At 48.2% G+C, this 14125-nt stretch overlaps 1 protein-coding gene across 1 annotated transcript; it reads left to right on the forward strand.

Moving 5' to 3' along the window:
* The first annotated feature begins 5572 nt into the window (after positions 1–5572).
* On the forward strand, positions 5573–13477 carry CHRNB1 (cholinergic receptor nicotinic beta 1 subunit). The gene is given in 9 exon segments (XM_083180083.1): positions 5573–5653; positions 6026–6135; positions 7884–7992; positions 8512–8659; positions 8838–9029; positions 9545–9768; positions 9864–10027; positions 10199–10346; positions 12709–13477. Coding segments are annotated over 9 exon segments (1317 nt in total). The 3' UTR covers positions 12850–13477.
* Positions 13478–14125: the final 648 nt, after the last annotated feature.

The raw sequence follows: 14125 nt of genomic DNA on the forward strand, positions 1-14125 counted from the left end.
GGGGGCTAGCACTTTGGATCAGGGTGCCCGTGCTGAGCCTTCCACTGGATGTCTGTGGATGTAAACGTCTTCGGGTGGTAATATTGTATCGAGAATAGAGAAGAAAAAGTTCTCTCTTTTGTTTGGGGGCACTCTTCTAAATTGTCAAAATATTCATCAAACAGATTAAATAAAATTTAACTTTTAATTGTTTAATTGTTCTATTAAAATAACAATTTTAGACAGACAGACAACATCAAACATTAAAGATAAACAGTTGAATAGTTATGAATTTTTATAGAATAAATTTGTATTTGGCGGTTTGTATAGACCACAAGGGTAATCTGATAGGAGACAACAATGATCCGGCAAAATAGCTATATTTGGATATCAGCCTGAGTCCGATTCAAAATCAAATTACGTTGTGCCTATCTCTTGTGGTAAGGAAGTCGGATAGCGAAATATAATTCACAGATAATTTGACCAGAGATAAATTATTCTGCTCTGGTGCAGTCCGGATATTTATCAAATTATGATGTAAGCAGTATTAGCTAAATGAATATATTTAATAAATTAGTAATTATGCAATTGCTGCTTATTGTGACAATTTTGAGATACAGAGCCAAAGAAGAAGACAGCAGTGGGTTGGGCTGTCAGTGTTCCCCAGATAGAACCTTGACCAGGAGCCAGTCCTGAGCTTTCCACTGGATGGCTTCGGATGGAAACGTCACAGAGTGATCACATTGGGCCCAAGGAGACATATGTAGTAGGCGGTTGGGGTACGATGGTGGTCTGTCCTCGTTGGTGTGTTAGAAGAGCTGCTACTTATTTTGAATCCAACTCAATGATACTTTTATAATTTGTCAATTTAATTCTGGGCCACACCGGGTATGTAGCTAGTACCGTTATAATGGCGGGAATAGACGTAACTCTGTTCTCTCCATTACTGGCCGATAATTATCCCATTGTAGGATTACCCCAGTCTGTCTAATATCCCTTTTCCACTAGCAACCTGGGTCGGACCCGGTAAATTGTACCCGGTTCGAACCCAGGTTGGACATACATTTCCACTACAGTGCTACCTGGTAAATTGCCTAATCATCCCCTTTTACACTTCACCCGGGTAAGGCCTTTTTTTCCCTATAGATTACATAAGGAAAAAGCCTTTTTAAAGGGCTTTACCATGGGAGGTCACAAAATAGGGCCACCATTACACCAAAAGGGCCACCATTAAAAATATTACCATATTAGAAGAAGAGACCACACTCATTTCTTTTAAAATAACTTTTTTTATTTTACTGGCAAATATTAAATCTTTGGAACTTTCAAAAGTTTCTTCAGACAACACAAGAAGAGACATGCAAAAAAACGGTAACAAACAGAGTCCTGGGCGCTTCTTTCTGGTGTTACAGTATGAGGGCTATTCCTTCTTTGCCCCAATAGAAGCAATGCAAATAGTTTTTTTGGTAAGGAATCTGATGTAGCGCCTTATTCCTTACCAAAAAACCTATTTACAAGAAAAGACATGTTCAGGTAAAATGTTTGCCGTACACCTGAGCCTTTGGCATACATAAAAATGAAAAAGTGCTGGTAAACATGTTAAAAAACAAGTGCCCATAAAATTGAAAAAAGTGCAAGGTGTAGGGTTTAACCAAACTGTGCCCACAAGGCGACTGAATGCAATAAATGTATTCAACATTCTTATTGCAATAATGCAATAAAGAATTTCAAAGAAAAAAAAACAAGTATTTCTTATGACAAATTACGATATACCGTAAATTCAGGGGAGTCTAGGTTTGGCAGCAGTGTAGTAGACGTGTTGTCAAGGCTAGTGGTGTTTGCCTCACTATACTCTGGGTTTAGTGGGGCACTGGTAGCAGTGCTGGAGGCATAGCTAGTGGAAGTGTTGGTGGCGTATAGGGTTACCACCCGTCCGGGATTACTCCGGACAGTCCGGTAATTAAGCCCGGTGTCCGGAGTCCGGACAGGTGGTGTTCCCGGACTATACATTGTCCGGGAACCGCGCCGCAACTTGGTGTGTGAGAGCTTGAAGCTGTAGCGCCGCTAGCGCAGGAGTCAGGACCTGCCTGTCAGACCTGGTAATAGAAATCTTGCGCCAATCCTATGCGGTCCATGGAAGGAGAGACGCTGCCACACCACCACTGCTGGTCCTCCTGATTGGTTGCCCGGACCACGAGCCAATAGGAGCTTGCGGTCCAGGCAACCAATCAAGACCAGTAGTGGTTGTGTGGCAGCGTCTCTCCTTCCCCGGACCGCAGGCGGCGCGAGATTTGAAATGCCAGGACTCAGGGGCGGAACTACTGCCCGGGCCCCGGCATGACAAAGTATTGTATGCCGGGACACTTCTGATCCCTGTGCCGGACATGAGGCGTCGTCTGCTGGGCTAGGCTGGAGGTGGTTCTGCTGCGCGCATCCAATGCGCCCGGGAGCAGCAGTGGCGCAGAGCGCACCGAGGCTGGTGGCTGCGCTGGGCTCTCCGGCCACCTAAAGGACTGGTGCTGCTGGCCGGGCTGGGCTCGCCGCTCGCTATGGCATTTTCGCTGCCTCTGCTACATGTTGTCCCTGGTCCTCTGCACTGCCCTCATCTTCTTCACCATATGGCATGTGAGTAACTGGGGGTCAGTGGGGGCTGGTGGCTTCTCACCTGGGCTGCCAGGCATGGGTGGATAATGCTATTGATGTGCCTTTGCTCTTGCTGACTGCTTACTGACACAGCTGGCAGCGACTGGGAGACAGATCAGGGACTTCGGGACTTGTGTCTTGTTCCACTCAGGAGTCTGACGCTCTTATTTATTTACAATAATAGTTATTTAAAAACAGTATTTTTTTTATAGTGTTTAGCTATTTGTAGTTTTCTTTATTTACAGTATATATTACAGTGTGTGTGTGACGTAATGGGGATCATGTGAGGCATAACATGTAATGGGCATCACAGTGGTGTAATGTGCAGTGGGCATTACAGTGTTTGGTATAACATGTAATGGGCATTACGGCGTGGCATGTGGTGTAATATGTAATGGTTGTGTGACGTGTAATAGGCATTACGGTGTAAAAAATTTTGCCACCCGCCACCGGCGCACACTGTCCCTGTTGTCCCTATTTAGAAAAAGAAATTGTCAAGCCCTGGCATAACGTGTAATGTACATTATGGCAAGTGGTATAATATGTAATGGGCATGTGACGTGTAATAGGCATTATGGTGTCAATTTTTGGCGCGCATCTCCGGCGCGCACTGTCCATATTGCCCTATTTAGAGGAAAATTGTTGAGTCCTGGCATAATGTGTAATGCCCATCCTGGTGTATGGCATAATGTGTAATGGGCATCACGGTATATGGCATAATGTGTAATGGGCATCACAGTTTATCGCGTAACATGTAATGGGCATCGGGGTGGCTGGCGTAACATGTAATGGGTATCATGTGTGGCATAACGTGTAATGGTCACTACAGTGTGTAATGTAACGTGTAAGTGGCATTACGGTGTGCAAAATTAAGAATAGAATTGAAGCAAAGGTTAAAAAAAAGCCACGATAAGGTGGATCAAGGGGCGGGGCTGGGGGCGGGTCAATGGGTGGGCTGGAGGTGTGTCAAGGGGTGGGGCATTGTCCGGGAATCTCACAACACAAAGGTGGTAACCCTAGTGGCGTAGCTAGCACCAGTGGTGGGGTGGTAGCTAGTTGCTGTGCTGGGGGCGTGGCTACTGGGGCCTCTATATGGCAGAGGCTCTTGGTGTGGCTGTTGCTCACAGGAAGTGCTAGGGGCGGAGGGAGTTGGCCCTCTACTGTATTGGCCATATGCATACTCATGGTGTGCTGGGTATGCTGGGGCCTGTGAAGCATGTGGCGGATACGTTGGATAATGAGGAGGTGGCATAGAAGAGAAAGCTCTCGCTGCTTGATCGGAACGGTTTGTTTGTTTCTTCTTTGGCGGCACCTTGTAAACTGCAAGTGGGACAAACAAAAAAGCACTATAAACATTAAATAGCAGAGGTGTTTGCAGCCCTGTGCTTGCGGCCCTATCCCACCTGCACACTTGCGGCACTCTGCAACATATACCATTGATTACTGGGATAAATGGTTTTTTTACTTACTATTTGAACGCAGTTTTGGTGTTTGATGTTCAGTCGCTTGCTCCGTTGCTGTTTCGGACCCCTCCTCCGCCATGGACTGTGCGGTGTCAGACAAAACAGACCAATCGAGTAGACTGTACTCTTCATCGCCATCTTCCGAAATCAGGAGCGGAGAAGTTGGGCAGCACGGTGACATTGCCATGGTGGATTGTGTGTCAGGTGGCTCCTGGCTACTCTCCATTGGTGGCTCTTGGCTACTCTCCATCTGGCTGGCCAACGAGGATGACAGTGCCACAGGATTAGTCAGAGCTGTGTAGCCAAATGCCCTGCAGCATAGATCGTAATGGACCCACTCGACACGTGCGGCATCGCTTTTTTTCCTGTTTTGGTCACAGACCTTGGTGAACTGCCTCTTTAGTTCTTTCAATTTGTTAAGCACTTGCTGGTGAGAGCGGTGTATCCCCCTAGACTCCAGCATCTGGGCAATATTTCTGTACACAATCGTGTCTTTTACGGTACCAGTCACCTGGCGCTTGATTTCCTCCTCTGCCCTAATGAGCAGCAGCTCCTTCACTTCAGCATCAGACCAATTGCTGGCAGCCATAATGAAGTTGTGCTGCGGGATGAATAGCAGTGTCCGCTGGGGCAGCCTGTGGTGCTGGCGGCAAAGTGGAAGGTGGCTGCTGGAGCAGCCTCTGATACAGCAGGGGAAAGTCAGCAGGACAGACATGCACCACATGTGCACAGAACGCTATCCTCCATGCTATGTGCGCAGTCTGCGGGGCTCTGAGTGATGACATCACTCACCAGCGCCCCAGCAGCACCAATCAGTGAAGATTTTAACATGCTCAGTCAAATAACCCGGTTAGGGAGCGTTTCCACTACCCTTGAATCCGGGTGCGAACCGGGTGCTACCCTGATCATGACCTGGGTAGGATTGCCGGGGAATCCAAACCGGGTTATTTGACAGGGAGCATTTCCACTAGCAGAAAAACCCGGGTAGAAGCGCGTCCCCGCGGAGATTACTGGGTTATTTCTTCTAGTGGAAAAGGGGTATAAGACCTATATCGGTACATAATCATAGGGGATGTGATTGTACAGCAGGGTTGCCGACTTTTTCTTTCTCCTCTCCGGGAGAAGCCCTTGAGTGTTACATCATTAAGACCCGCCCCCCAGTATAGAAAACCCCCAATTCACAGATCTCTGTGGAGGGGGCGGGGCTAAAATGACGCAATTGTGGACATTTTAGCTCCGCCCCCTCCTCTGAGATCCGCGGATTGCCCAGAGGTATGGGGGGAAAATGCTGCAATCGGGGGGTGGCGTGGGGGTCCCCCAGAATCCGGGAGGGTTCCTACTTTTCCGGGTGGCTGGGAGGAGGATCTTCCCGGCCATTCCGGGAGGGTCGGCAACCCTGTTGTACAGTACACAGTTATGGACACAGGATCTCCATTATGTAGGTGGTGGGGGTCCAGGATACGATCCGGGGACAGTGTCATACCAACATGAAAGTGGGTCTTATTGTTATTTCTCTTGTGTAGAATGAAAAGGACGAGGAGCTGACGACGAAGGTGTACATGAATCTGGTAGGTGGGGATCGGGGGAGGCCGGGATGGGCACGTGGACATCATTGTGAGGTCCAAGGCAGTTGCCTTCAGCTCTTCTGAGCGTCTGTATTCCTAGGCCCGGCTCCATGCACTGTTATGGTGATGATTTACTGTGGACGATCCACCCATCACGCCTGGTGACACCAGAATCCAGGTTCCACACCTGGCATGGGCTGCAGGGATTTCACAATCCAACTTCTCTGCCGCCCGGGGAAATGCTGATCTATTACATAGCCTTTTCTCCACCCCTAAAATCGGGGTGTACTGGGTGGAAAATGTCCTCATAAATCCACTGTGCCAGTATGAAGCCAATGTTGGTCCCACTGGTGACACTGGGTCCTCCCCCCCCAGGCTTGGAATGATCTCCGGCTGACCTGGAACCCAAAACTGTATGAGGGGATTGAGCATCTGCGGATCGCCTCTGAGGAAGTGTGGAAACCAGACGTTGTCCTTATGAACAAGTGAGTCGCTGAGGTGGTGGGGTGCTATATGTGTGTGTACCCCCATATCTATACCCCTCTATATATGTGTGTACCCCTATATCTGTTCTCCTCTCACATCATCCCCCCTTGTCGCTGAGGTGGTGGGGGGCTATATATGTGTGTACCCCCATATCTTTACCCCTCTATATATGTGTGTACCCCTATATCTGTTCTCCTCTCACATCATCCCCCCGTGTCGCTGAGCTATATGTGTGCCTCCATATGTGTACCCCCATATCTATTCCCCTCTATATGTGTACCCCCATATCTATACCCCTCTATATATGTGTGTACCCTTATTTCTATACCCCTCTATATATGTGTGTACCCCCATATCTGTTCTCCTCTGACATCATCCCCCCGTGTCGCTGAGGTGGTGTGGTGCTATATATGTGTGTACCCCCATATCTATACCCCTCTATATATGTGTGTACCCCCATATCTATACCCCTCTATATATGTGTGTACCCCCATATCTGTTCTCCTCTCACATCATCACCCCTGTGTCACTGAGACGGTGGGGTGCTATATGTGTGTGTACCTCCATATGTGTACCCCCATATCTATACCCCTGAGATGGTGGGGTGCTGTGTGTGTGTGTGCCTCCATATGTGTACCCCTCTCACACAGCACCCCCCCCTGCATCACTGAGAAGCTGGGGAGCTATATATGTGTGAAACCCATATCCGTACCCCTCTGACAGCATCACCCCCTCCCCCAGTTTTGATGTATAGGTATAATTGGGTATATAGGTGCTGTCTATGTACCCCAATACCTCTCACTATCTCCTCCCCCCCAGCTATGATAGTGAGGTGTAATGGTGTTATATAGACGGTGTGTATGGCTGTACCCCAATATCTCTCACTCTCCCCCTTTCCCCCAGCTATGACGGTGAGGTATAGTGGGGTGTATGTAGGTGCGGTGTATGGCTGTACCCCAATATCTCACACTATCTCCTCCCCCCCCAGCTATGATAGTGAGGTGTAATGGGGTGTATATAGATGGTGTGTATGGCTGTACCCCAATATCTCACACTCTCGCCCTTTCCCCCAGATATGAAGGTGAGGTATAGTGGGGTGTATGTAGGTGCTGTGTATGGATGTACCCCGATATCTCACACTATCTCCTCCCCCCCAGCTATGATAGTGAGGTGTAATGGGGTGTATATAGATGGTGTGTATGGCTGTACCCCAATATCTCACACTCTCGCCCTTTCCCCCAGCTATGAAGGTGAGGTATAGTGGGGTGTATGTAGGTGCTGTGTATGGATGTACCCCGATATCTCACACTATCTCCTCCCCCCCCCAGCTATGATAGTGAGGTGTAATGGGGTGTATATAGATGGTGTGTATGGCTGTACCCCGATATCTCACACTCTCGCCCTTTCCCCCAGCTATGACGGTGAGGTATAGTGGGGTGTATGTAGGTGCTGTGTATGGATGTACCCCAATATCTCACACTATCTCCTCCCCCCCAGCTATGATAGTGAGGTGTAATGGGGTGTATATAGATGGTGTGTATGGCTGTACCCCAATATCTCACACTCTCCCGCTTTCCCCAGCTATGACGGTGAGGTATAGTGGGGTGTATGTAGGTGCTGTGTATGGCTGTACCCCGATATCTGACACGATCTCCTCCCCCAGCTATGATGGTTAGTAATAATGGGGTGTATGTAGGTGCTGTGTATGGATGTACCCGATATCTCACGCTCTCCCCCGTTCCCCCAGCTATGACGGCGAGTTTGATGTCGGACTACAGGTGGATGTCCTGGTCACGTGGGACGGGAATGTCACCTGGCTACCGCCTGCCCTGTATCACAGCAGCTGCAGCATTGAGGTACGGATGACGTGACTATATACAGTATGTGGTTCTGTCCATAGTACATGTAGCACCTATGGGCTTATCTCCTATGGAGCCTCCTTACTGACAAGGGTCTGAGGTGTGAGGCATCCTAGTGACCGATTGGACCGAGTCCATGTAAGTGCCTCCATAGTTCAGCTGCAACCTCATGAATATTGGATGAGGCCCCATAGGGTGACTCTGCTGTGTGCATCTGCCAATTATCGTGCTGAGGTGAATGAGGTCCCTATGTACCAGGAAACACGTACTGTCCCAGAGTAAGACGGGGCAACCCACTGGTTTCCAAACTGGGTGCTGTGGTACTTCGGGATGCCCCTAGACAATTTCATTACACCCATAGAGGTGAGGAGCAGCCGTTTTTTTTTTTTGTATAGAATTCCAGCACCATAAGACCCAACGTCAGAGGCCACCTCAGATGTTCCATCTCCAGTAACGTCTACAGAGAGTGAAGGGTCCAGTCTACGTCACGCAGTAACCTCTGATCTACCCTGTTAGGTCCTGTACTTCCCCTTTGATTGGCAGAACTGCAGCATGGTGTTCCGGTCTCAGACGTATGGCGCAGAAGAGGTGACTCTAGTGCATCCCAGAGATGCCCAGGGACGGGAAATAACACAAGCGGTCATTTTCCAAAACACGTTCAAAGGTGAGAACCCGGGCCATATAGAATATAGAATACACTTAATATGCGTTGATGCATGATATGTGGCGCGTTACGTCGCCTGGTGTGGTAGCACCCAGCACGTGTACTGTGGGGCAACATAACAAAGGCACGTGCAATAGGCATGTAACGCTGGCATTTGTTGGGTTCATTATTCTTGCAGAAAATGGGCAATGGGAAATTCTCCATCGATCTTCCCGGAAGAACACTCTCCCCACTGACCCTTCATACGAGGACATAACGTTTTACCTGGTCATCCAGCGCAAGCCGCTATTTTACATCGTCAATATCATCGTACCCTGCATCCTGATTACTATTCTGGCCATCTTCGTCTTCTACCTCCCCCCAGACGCAGGTAATCAATACTGCCGGGATTGTTTCTGAATATTGGATATCCCACAGAGAAGGGAGGTTTGTTAGAATACTGTGGGACCTGCTGTTATTAAGCCAATATCAACCCCACACCCTAAATACTGTTACTGTCAGGAGCTGTGTTGGGTTTGCAGCCCCCCAAATGAGAAGGGGTTTCCTCTCCAGCTGACCATAAACACGTTAAAGTCTTTGGTCACTTCACATAGACCATGCTTAGGGGACATTCTTGAGGACATCAGACACAGAGCAATCTTCTGTTAAAGGCTTCCTCCAGGTCAGGGTCAGAACATGGTAGGGCATGGCATGGTTGTGGGATAGTCGGGATGGGTGGGACCACCCATGACTGAACAATTGGTCCAGGGGACCTCTTTGAAGAGCAGATTAGCATCAGTAGACCACTTTTGAGGCATACCGGGCTCCCATGAAGCCATCATCCATACGGACTCTATTGTATCTCTCAGTGTCTCTTATTTCTTACTCTATCTCCCCCCACTCCAGGTGAGAAGATGACCTTGTCTATCTTTGCTCTCCTCACCCTCACTGTCTTTCTGCTGCTTCTGGCTGATAAAGTTCCAGAGACCTCATTAGCTGTCCCCATCATAGTCAACTATCTCATGTTTACAATGATACTGGTCACCTTCTCGGTCATCCTGAGCGTGGTGGTCCTTAACCTGCACCATCGGTCACCTAACACTCATCACATGCCCCAGTGGGTGCGCCAGGTATGTTCTTGTTCTCCTGTCCTACATGTTGCTGGTGGTGTTACTAGTGGCCTACACTCGACATTATTACTCATTGTTATCCATTTCCCCCTCAGATCTGCATCCTACATCTTCCACGGTATCTCCGGATCAGCCGCCCAAAGCCAGAACCACCCCTTCCAGTGCTGCCGCCACAACGCCCGGTGGCAGCTCCGCGTCACGCCGATGAGTACTTTATCCGCAGGCCAGAAAATGACTTCATCTTTCCCAAACCTGAACGGTATGAGAAGTAATGGGGCACATTACTCAGTGCCGCCATATGCCACAATAATGATGCATTGGGTGTATTACCTAGCCCGTGGTGGCAATGATGTCCATACTGTAGTGGCCACTAGTTTAGGCCCTATGCAGGTAAATTGCGCTAAATGTGGTATCCCCCCCCCCCCCACAGGTATCAGGCGGACGCTTTCTCCCGCGATATGAAATGGTTTTTGGAGGGTCCCAGCCTGGGGCTCACCCTGCCCCCGGAGCTACAGTCTGCAGTGAGTGCCATCCGATACCTCGCTCAGCAGCTGCAGGAACAGGAGGACTATGACGCTGTGAGTGGGGGGAGCGGGGGTGGGGGGGGAGCGAGGATGCAGATGCAGTATGGAGTTATAGCTGCAATGGACTCTATGGGGAAGATGATGTTGTCCATAGCAACCAACCAGATCATTTATTTTATTTTTCTATTGCATCCTAGAAAATGATAGACAGAATCTGATTGGTCGCTATGGGAAGCATTAGTAAATATACACCTATGAGCTTGGTTCAGGGACCTGTGCAGCACCAAGAGAATCGGGATGCTCTGCAGCGCTGTGCAGCACCAAGAGAATCGGGATGCTCTGCAGCGCTGTGCAGCACCAAGAGAATCGGGATGCTCTGCAGCGCTGTGCAGCACCAAGAGAATCGGGATGCTCTGCAGCGCTGTGCAGCATTTAGAGAATAATAGAATCGGCATGCTCTGCAGAGCTGTGCAGCACCAAGAGAATCGGGATGCTCTGCAGTGCTTTGCAGCATTTAGAGAATAATAGAATCAGGATGCTCTGGAGAGCTGTGTAGCACCGAGAGGATAATAGAATCGGGTAGTGCAGCACCAAGAGAATCGGGATGCTCTGCAGCGCTGTGCAGCATTTAGAGAATAAGAGAATCGGGATGCTCTGCAGAGCTTTGCAGCACCAAGAGAATCGGGATGCTCTGCAGCGCTGTGTAGCACCGAGAGGATAATAGAATCAGTATGCTCTGCAGAGCTGTGTAGCACCAAGAGGATAATATAAATGGGATGCTCTGCAGAGTTGTGCAGCACCAAGAGAATCGTGAGGCTCTGCAGCGCTGTGCAGTACCAAGAGAATCAGAATGCTCTGCAGCGCTGTGCAGCATTTAGAGAATAATAGAATCGGTATGCTCTGCAGAGCTGTGCAGCACCAAGAGGATAATAGAATCAGGATGCTTTGCAGAACTGTGTAGCACAGAGAGGATAATAGAATCGGGATGCTCTGCAGAGTTGTGCAGCATCAAGAGAATCGGGGTTCTCTGCAGAGCTGTGCAGCACCAAGAGAATAATACAATTGGGATGCTCTGCAGAGTTGTGCAGCACCAAGAGAATAGATTATGGATGCTCTGCAGAGCTGTGTAGTACAAGGTGAATGATAAAATTGGGAGGCTCTGCTGGGCTTTGCAGTGCTAGGAGAATGTTAGAATCGGGATGCTCTGCAGAGTTGTGCAGCACCAAGAAAATACTAGAATTGGGATGCTCTGCAGAGCTGTGCAGCACTGAGAGAATAATGTCTGTGCAGTGCTAGCAGAGTTATATAATCAGGATGCTCTGCAGAGCTGTGCAGTGTTAGCAGAGTTATATAATCAGGATGCTCTGCAGAGCTGTACAGTGATAGGAGAATTATATAATCAGGATGCTCTGCAGAGCTGTGCAGTGCTAGGAGAATTAAATAATCAGGATGCTCTGTAGAGCTGTGCAGTGCTAGGAGAATTATATAATCAGGATGCTCTGCAGAGCTGTGCAGTGCTAGGAGAATTAAATAATCAGGATGCTCTGTAGAGCTGTGCAGTGCTAGGAGAATTATATAATCAGGATGCTCTGCAGAGCTGTGCAGTGCTAGGAGAATTAAATAATCAGGATGCTCTGTAGAGCTGTGCAGTGCTAGGAGAATTATATAATCAGGATGCTCTGCAGAGCTGTGCAATGCTAGCACAGTTATATGATCAGGATGCTCTGCAGAGCTGTGCAGTGCTAGGATAATTAAATAATCAGGATGCTCTGTAGAGCTGTGCAGTGCTAGGAGAATTATATAATCAGGATGCTCTGCAGAGCTGTGCAGTGCTAGCACAGTTATATAATCAGGATGCTCTGCAGAGCTGTGCAGTGCTAGGAGAATTATATATTCAGGATGCTCTGCAGAGCTGTGCAGTGCTAGCAGAGTTATATAATCAGGATGCTCTGCAGAGCTGTGCAGTGCTAGAATTATATAATCAGGATGCTCTGCAGAGTTGTGCAGTGCTAGGAGAATGATATAATCAGGATGCTCTGCAGAGCTGTGCAGTGCTAGGAGAATTATATAATCAGGATGCTCTGCAGAGCTGTGCAGTGCTAGGAGAATTATATAATCAGGATGCTCTGCAGAGTTGTGCAGTGCTAGGAGAATTATATAATCAGGATGCTCTGCAGAGCTGTACAGTGCGAGGAGAATTATATAATCAGGATGCTCTGCAGAGCTGTGCAGTTTTAGAATGATGGAATCGGGATGGGTGCAGTGCTAAGAGAATGATATGGTAGAATTGTTATGCTCTGCAGAGCTGTGCAGTGCTAGGAGAATGAAAGAATCGGGATGCTCTGCAGAGCTGTGCAGCGGTTGGTGAATGTTCTGCACAGTTAGATAACAAAGCCCTCTCTCTTCTCTTCCACAGCTGAAGGAGGATTGGCAGTACGTTGCAATGGTCGTTGACCGCCTCTTTCTGTGGACATTTATCGTGTTCACCACTCTCGGCACCCTGACCATTTTCCTGGATGCCAGTTTTCACAGGGCACCGGACACCCCATTTCCCTAACATCCATAGGGCACCAGACACCCCATTTCCCTAATATCCATAGGGTACTGGACATCCCATTTCCTGAATATCATAGGGCACCAGACACCCCATTTCCTGAATATCCATTGGGCACCAGACACCCCATTTCCCTAATATCCATTGGGCACCAGACATCCCATTTCCCTAATATCCATTGGGCACCGGACACCCAATTTCCCTAATATCCATTGGGCACCGGACACCCAATTTCCCTAATATCCATAGGGCACCAGACACCCAATTTCCCTAATATCCATAGGGCACCAGACACCCCATTTCCCTAATATCCATAGGGCACCAGACACCCCATTTCCCTAATATCCATAGGGCACCAGACACCCCATTTCCCTAATATCCATAGGGCACCAGACACCCCATTTCCCTAATATCCATAGGGCACCAGACACCCAATTTCCCTAATATCCATAGGGCACCAGACACCCCATTTCCCTAGACTCCAGGAGAAATACTTGTTTACATGCCTCTATAAAAGTAACTACATACTGTATGCAAAATTCTGTCACTGTATTATTGGAGTGCTACAGTGCTGTACAGCTGTACAGAAATTGATACCTTATCATATTGACTGATGTATATCTTATATCACGTGTATCTTGTTATATTTAATAAAACCTACTCTGGTTTAGAATCGCATCTCACATCTGCTACACACCTACCATCTGCCAATAAGTTATGAGCCCAGTTCTGCAGCTTGTACTGAAGGAGAATATATATGCTCCAATCATATGAGATTCATCACATTGAGAGGCTTGGAGAACACCTCTACTTGGCTCGAGAAGTTCCAATAAAACATGAGAAGCTGTTTAAGACATGATTGATTCAGGAGACAACCCAGATCCAGATGCTCTGTAGAGATCCACTGGAACCACTGTCCTAACTGCACAACAGACGGGTTTTTCTTTTATCGATGCCACCAAAGAACATACCAATCCAAAATATTGCCACTGCCGCCAGTGTCACCAGTGATATACCGGTCACCGTGCATGTACCAGTGTGGATGAGAAGATGGCGTTCTGCTGAGTGTTATATTATAGAGCTCTGTGATGTCACCAGTGATATACCGGTCACCGCGCATGTATCAGTGTGGATGAGAAGATGGCGTTCTGCTGAGTGTTATATTATAGAGCTCTGTGATGTCACCAGTGATTATATACCGGTCACTGTGCATGTACCAGTGTGGATGAGAAGATGGCGTTCTGCTGAGTGTTATATTATAGAGCTCTGTGATGTCACC

Source organism: Crinia signifera, chromosome 4 (assembly GCF_055691185.1).
Source record: "Crinia signifera chromosome 4, ASM5569118v1, whole genome shotgun sequence".
NCBI classification, from domain to species: Eukaryota; Metazoa; Chordata; class Amphibia; order Anura; family Myobatrachidae; genus Crinia; species Crinia signifera.